The sequence below is a fragment of the Diadema setosum genome, chromosome 17 (genome assembly GCF_964275005.1).
Source record: "Diadema setosum chromosome 17, eeDiaSeto1, whole genome shotgun sequence".
Taxonomy (NCBI): domain Eukaryota; kingdom Metazoa; phylum Echinodermata; class Echinoidea; order Diadematoida; family Diadematidae; genus Diadema; species Diadema setosum.
In genome coordinates this window covers 23,413,494-23,420,611 of record NC_092701.1, presented here as the reverse complement: position 1 = coordinate 23,420,611, position 7,118 = coordinate 23,413,494, and the positions used below count along the sequence as shown (strand labels likewise).

At 37.9% G+C, this 7,118-nt stretch overlaps 1 protein-coding gene across 1 annotated transcript; it reads right to left on the bottom strand.

The window, feature by feature from the left end:
• Nucleotides 1–2,481: 2,481 nt before the first annotated feature.
• On the bottom strand, nt 2,482–6,452 carry LOC140240542 (ficolin-2-like). Its single transcript, XM_072320306.1, has 3 exons — nt 6,414–6,452; nt 5,255–5,516; nt 2,482–2,726 (listed from the first exon to the last, which is right to left on the bottom strand). The coding sequence occupies exons 1-3, from the start codon at nt 6,450–6,452 to the stop codon at nt 2,482–2,484; spliced, it is 546 nt and encodes a 181-aa protein (XP_072176407.1).
• Between the last annotated feature and the right edge of the window lie 666 nt (nt 6,453–7,118).

The following is a 7,118-nucleotide window of genomic DNA, read 5'->3' as shown; positions in this document are numbered from 1 at the left end:
CAAGTAAATTTATATAGAAGCAACACATTTTGTGTGTGTGTGTGTGTGTGTATGTGTGTGTGTGTGTTTGTGTGTGTGTTTGTGTGTGTGTGTGTGTGTGGGCCTACTGTGCCTCTCTTAACATAATGAGCGTATGGGTATAAGTTTCACTTCTGAAATTACCTGCAACGCGTATCTTCGGATTCGTACCTGGTAAGTGACAATGTCAACGAGCAAATGAGTATGAAGTCTATAGCTTGAGTGTGTGCGTGCGTACGTTTGTGTCTATCTCTTTCTGTTTAGAGCTTAGAACAAGAACTGATTGAGTTGGGGCTGTGAGTAATTAACACTGGTGACTGCAGTTTCAAGTTTGCTCATGGAGGATCTGGCCAAACTAGGGCCCAATTTCTACGTTTTCAGCTTCTTCAAAATGATACATTTTTTAAACCATTTTTTTTTTCCCATTTTTGACAGGTAGATGCCTCGGATGATAGGATGAGTTCGTTCATTCATTTATTCATTCGTTTTTCCATCTCCAACAGAACTTGTAAATACATGTACATTTTTTTTCACATAAGATATAAGTACATAATATGTCAACATCATAAGATATGGTAAGTGAAATTTATGGATATTTGATTGAAGGAATGAATATTTTGTATTACATTGTATAAAGAAAAACAGTTTTATTCATTTGTGTTAACCATCAACCAATGTCCATAAATATAATTAACTGTTCACATATTCCTCAGGAACTTCTTATTCTTGTACGAAAGTAATGATAGGATCGTGTATATATCTTTTTAGATGACGGGATCCCGAGATGGGGGGGGGGGGGGGGGCAGAGGGTAATGCCCCCAAATTAAAGAATCTCTCAGAATCTTCTTATCTGGAACTAGAAGTGATAGAGCTTAGCGAATGTTATGAGTATGTACATTGGTGACTGCGTGTTTTATATGTTTCAATTTTAAATGGCGGATCTCCGGGTGAACCCGGAGGGGACGGCGCATATTTTCATCTTCTTCTTAATGGTCAAATTTTCACCGAACTTTACAGATGTACTTTCGCTAGGATACACCTTGGAGGATGCCATATTTGACAATTCAACCAACGACGTGACGAGCAATTGTATTGTGCTTCAGCGAGATCGTTTGATAGAACAAACAACTCGGAATAAGACTGAAGCATGACAGCTTTACCAATGCACTTTTTACAAGTGCAGCATTTCAAATACATTTGGACAGCAGGTTATTATTTTGCAATAATAGCCACTGTCAATGGAACGGTGTCGGGTGATCGTTTATGTTTGATGACTCATGTGATGTGATGAGAACATGCTTGTTCATCTAATACTGATATTATAATTTCATGGAAAGTATCAAGGAAAGATGTATCAAAGTTTATGTGAACATGACTTTGAGAAAAGAGACACTGCCAACGGTGGACTGCATGAATGCATTTGCTTTGTAACATCAGTCTTTATAGCAATTGTCATACGCCAAGTTGAAGATAACATTGCATTCAATTTCAGCGATGAAAGTTTATACACTTGGTGAACAGAGGATAAAAACACAATAAGTGATACTTCTGTTACATACTTTTAAGGACAGAGCGCCTCTTGGGAGAGACGGATTAAACTACAAGAACGACTCACAATTTACTTCAGCTAATTGACTGAGAGCTGAAATTGGGCAAATATAGAGCGTCCTCTTTTCTTGATTGTAATGATATATAATTATTTTAGAATGAAATTTAAAAATCAAATTGATAAGAGTAAAACATAAAGAATTGCTTTTAAGGAAGGGGTCAAATACTTCAAATTTGAATATATGCTGAAGTATGTTGTTTTCTTTTGTTATTTAGTTTTTCCACGGGAAACATTTCTGTCACACAAATTGATATTTTACATTTGTAAGACCACATTTCACATTCCATATTTTCATGCAGCATGAAAAAAAGTAATTGTTACGATCATCTATCCACAAGTCACTAAGTAGACTGAAATAAAGTTATAGATAGACAAATTAACATATAGTTTCTTTCTTAGTTTTTTTCTAGATATGAATGTAAGAGTGTATGGATGTGTATGTGTGTTTTGGTTTGTTTTGTGTGTGTGCGTGAGTGTATAGGTGTGCGTGTTTGCATGGGGTAGAGGGAATGGATGTTTGTTGTTGCTGTTGTTTTCAAAGCCCTTCTTGTTTTTATTGGCGCCCGAAATGTAGAGAGGACAAGCCAGTAAGACCAGTGTTACACATGCGAATCGTTTACACTATACACGAATTGCGGACCGGCTTGAGTTGCGGGATGATCCTCGTGGACCCTGTGTACATGCACACGGACCGGCCTCACGTCAGTGCAAAGCGTACGGTCTTCAAAAGTGCTCAGTAGGAATTCGCGAAATTCCTCATTTTAAAGGCATGGTTTGGGAAACTCGGAAAGGTCACTAAGACCCTCTCGTTATAGGATTTGCTTCTTAATTGATAATCGCTTCATTTCATCTCATTATTTACTGTCCAATGAAGCAGGTCTCATCTTCATCTCGGTACTTTTTAAATGAAGATTGCGCCCTTTCCAGTTATTCCAAGTGATAAAGTGAGTTTTCTTGCCAAAGTTGTACGGTCCGTTCAGGTTGGCCCAATAACAAGTTTTAAACCACCAACCGCTGCGAAACTGGCTAGCACAGTTGCCGGTATCATCTCTGTCCGAAGTGGAAAAGGCTGCCCCATTATGTAGACCCATGGAATTTCCTGCAAAGGAAATAATAAGGGAGAAGAGGTTTCTTTATCAACGAATATCGCAACAGTTATCTGAAGAAATACTGGCTTGAAAAGGGGAAGAAACGTTATAATTCAAAGAAAGATTGGTTATATACCGTAACCCGTATAATTGTTCATATGATATATCATGCGTGTTCAGTTTATAGATTTAGTAGACTGCATATAAAATGCCTGCAAATTGTAAGCATACTCTCATAGATATAACCATGTATTTTTTTAATGGTGCATGCAATCAACATGGTGCAGACCGGCAGATTGTCCAATAATCATTCTGCCCGATGGGATAACGCAATATGAGCAATGTGTATTTAGCAGCCATCTGAGGTATGTTCGCTGCTGGTTAATTGAAATTCTATCATACATCAATGCAAATTTGCAAACGAAGAGAATCCTACCGTTGCACATTAAGTATTGTCCAAGCACAATACATTTTATGAATCCGAAACATAATCTGACATTTCCTCTGGTAATGTTTATTTTGTTTTCATCGAAGCATGGTGGTTTGGTTGTGTTTATCTATTTATCTATCTGTCTCTCTCTCTCGTTTCGATGTAAGAAAATTACATTTTTTTTTCTGATTTTGGATAATACATAAAAACGTATCATACTCTATTCATTCCTTCATTCATGTATTAAAATCTCCACAACTAAATTAAAACAAGCAAATAACATGATAAAAATGGACGATGCAAGACACCACACAAGTAACTTCATACACACAAGGGCTTTTTACACTTGTGTTTCTTAACCCCGGACTTTCTCTGACCCATGCAGGACTATCGTTAGTCCCGTACCAATTTTTTCAGCTTTTTACACTCGCCAATTAGTCCCGTACTATCTCTTGTCCGGGGCTAAGGAGAAAACTGACCTTTTTACACTCGTATTTCTTAGCCCCGGACTTTCCAAACCACATGAATATTCATAATTACGCTGTGTACTGTACACGTACACGCACGCACAGGCAGCACTTGATTACCTCGTTTCTGATTGGTCAGTGAGGGTCGGACTTCGTCTCCGTCGCTTAGCCCAGGATTATTTTTTCGTTCTGTTTACACTTACTTCCTTGGCACCGCAATTGCGGTGCTAACCCCTGCTATTTTGCAGGGCCAGATAGTACCGTACTATCGGTGGGGCTAGCCCACTTTGGCAAAAACGAGTGTAAACAGAAAGTGGGCTAAGGATAGTCCCGTACCAACGGTGGGGCTAAGGCCCCCCCCCCCCCCCCTTAGCCCCACCGTTGGTCCGGGGCTAAGCAAAATTTTACAAGTGTAAAAAGCCCTACACACAGAAAGAAAAAAAACATGATCATGGAACAAATTAATTCAATTTAAAGATTAAATTAAAGGAGACCTCCGGATGATTTTCAGATTTTTACATTTGAACAACTATAAATTAGTTATACTGAGGACAGAGTTTCAGAATTTGTGATAACTAGGATGAAGAATAAGAATATTTTCAAAATTTAGGACAAATTGCAATGAACAAGGATGATGACATGGCAGAGTCACCATAAGAATGCATGAGTTGGGGCTCAAGGAAGCAGAACAAAAGAAGAAGGCATGCATAAATTATACACAGGTGAAGTCGCAAGCAAGCGGTATTGTAATGGAATTACACTGCTACATTTCTGAAATATGTGAACCTCCTATGTCATCATCCTTGTTCAGTGTAATTTGTTTAAGGTTTTTCAAAGTATTGTTTCTCTGCTCAAGAACCACAATAAATTCCACAAATCTATACATGGAGTTGTCGATTTATATACTGCATGATGTGAAATTAAGAAAATCATCTGGAATGTCCTTTTAATGCGAAAACTGCATCAATTGGAAATATAAAAACGTCTCGCCGGGAAATGTAAAAAAGTTCAGTTCTGTCGGGAAATGTAAACATCATTTACTTCAGGGTACATGTATTATATAAGAAATGAATCAACTGCTTTTAAAAAGCATGAACCAAACAAAATTGGTTAAATATTGTAAGCTTAATATGTGTGTGTGTTTGTTTGTGTGTGTGTGTGTGTATTGTGAAGTTCTCTGTATAGTTACTGAACATCATTTATTTTCAACTGATCAATACATGAAATAAAGGGATAGAGTGGTTTAAGACGGCGAATGAGGAATATATTATATGTCAAATTGCCCTTTCTGTTTAATAACAATATCCTCCAGCTCCATGCACTTATCTTCAAGCAAACATTTTGTGGAACTGTTCATCTAACTATTTCATAAATGAAATAAATAAATAAATAAATCAAGCATATCAATCATATTAGGAAGAGTAAGATTCTTACGGATTTAACTATTGTTATTCCTTCCGTTTGATTATGTGAAAGTAAAAGTGATTTTGTAATCAAAATTAGGGCTTCACAGAAATAATGGATTGTGTTGCGTTGATACATTCGTCATATTCATTGCAGTGGTCGTGCACGTTAACGCACCACCACGTATATTCGCACAATTGTTCGCAGATTGATGTCATGAATAAATTTACATAATAACCTGTATCCCCAAGGTAACCACCAACATGCAGGCGATATTTCATGGTTTCGTTTTCGATCCTGAAAAACTCGTATTTGGCGAATCTCGTGCTCCCTTCTTCGTCGGTCATGTCGATGCGCAGTTCGTAGTTGCGCTGTGACGTCATCTGGTAAATGTTGTCATTTCCCAGCCAGTGTTCTGATGCCGGATTGCCAAAGCCAGTCTTGTAATCAATCCAGCTACGATCGAAATTCTGTGTTCCATCAATGCGGCGCTGGAATACCTTTTTTTTTATTCAGAAAACAAAAGAAGAAACAAACAAAAAATAAAACAAAAACTAAACCAATTACACAGTCGTAAAGTATATCATCAGCAGATGTACCGATTGGCAGACAAAATGTGGCAATAAAGAAACACAATAAAAACAAACAGACCCCCCCCCCTTTCAAAAAAAAAGAAAAGAAACAAAACAAAAATGAAAAAAAAAAAAAAAAAAAAACTAACCGTCCAGTTTCCTCCGTCCTTGTCCATATCGCAGTATACTTGAAACGACGGGTTCCTTTCAGCTCGTCGGATCACATACAGCCCACTTGCCCTGGACTGACTTTGGTCTATCTCAGAGCAGTCACGTGGAAACAAAGCTTCCTCTGCCAAAAAGAGATGCTTCTTTGAAAACTTTAAGAAACAAAAATACAACAACAAACTTCACGCACGACACACGATGGAGATTTTCATTGCTTTATAGGTGGCCACCGATCTTAAGATCAATGTTACAGTTTCATATGCTTGCATAACAATGATTTAAACAGTTCGCTTCTGCATGTAACGTGGTTAAAAAAAGGGGTCACCAAAGTTTTTTCTAATGATGTTATTTACCTGAGGTGCCTACATCCTATAAGCTATATGTTTTTATTGGGTCCCTCCATTTTTCGCAGATTACGTATATTTATTTCAGTTTCTTTACTTCAGTTTTCATGACAATGTATAATTACTATAAAGTTCCACAATATTGTATAATATTATACTCTTTTAAGTTTACTTTGCTTTGCTTACGAACCATTATTCTTTTTTACCAAAGAAAATGAGATGCACACGTTCTTGTCGATAATGAAATAAAATTTGAATTGAATTGAATTGAAATGAACTGAATTAAATTGAAAAGTCTAGACTAATAACATACCTGTTTTCTCAGCATGCCTAGGCATGGGTGCATCTCCATAGTTGGCGGTATCAGCCTTGACAGTTATGCCATTCAAGGAAATTTCCACGTCTAATTTTGTTAATAATATATGTAAGGTGATTCTCAGCACGATAGGCTGTTAACGTTAATAGGTAGGTTTACAAGTGGACTTTTTAAGTATATTATAGTTTTTATCTACAGTTATGTTTAGGAAATATTCTTCGGGATAGCACTAGAAGACTAGGAACAGACCTCTGAACATGGAATGCTTGGCGTAAGTTAATTAAGAATTCAATTAAAGAACACTCTTAAGGGCTTTTTACACTTGTAAATTTTTGCTTAGTCCCGTACCAACGGTGGGGCTAAGGGGGGGGGGGGGGGCCTTAGCCCCACCGTTGGTACGGGACTATCCTTAGCCCACTTTCTGTTTACACTCGTTTTTGCCAAAGTGGGCTAGCCCCACCGATAATCCCGTACTATCTGGCCCTGCAAAATAGCAGGGTTAAATATTAGCACCGCAATTGCGGTGCCAAGTAAGTGAGTGTAAACAGAACGAAAAAATAATCCGGGGCTAAGCGACGGAGACGAAGTCCGACCCCCACTGACCAATCAGAAACGAGGTAATCAAGTGCTGCCGGTGCGTGCGTGTACGTGTACAGTGCACAGCGTAATTATGAATATTCATGTGGTTTGGAAAGTCCGGGG

What these genes read in the sequence shown, in the direction of transcription:
- LOC140240542 (XM_072320306.1), bottom strand. Translation starts at nt 6,452, where the DNA reads ATGGAGATGCACCCATGCCTAGGCATGCTGAGAAAACAG. An exon ending in TAGGCATGCTGAGAAAACAG is followed by an intron (nt 5,517 to 6,413) that starts GTATGTTATTAG and finishes ATAAAAAAAAAG; the next exon opens with GTATTCCAGCGCCGCATTGA. An exon ending in TGGTTACCTTGGGGATACAG is followed by an intron (nt 2,727 to 5,254) that starts GTTATTATGTAA and finishes TTTCCTTTGCAG; the next exon opens with GAAATTCCATGGGTCTACAT.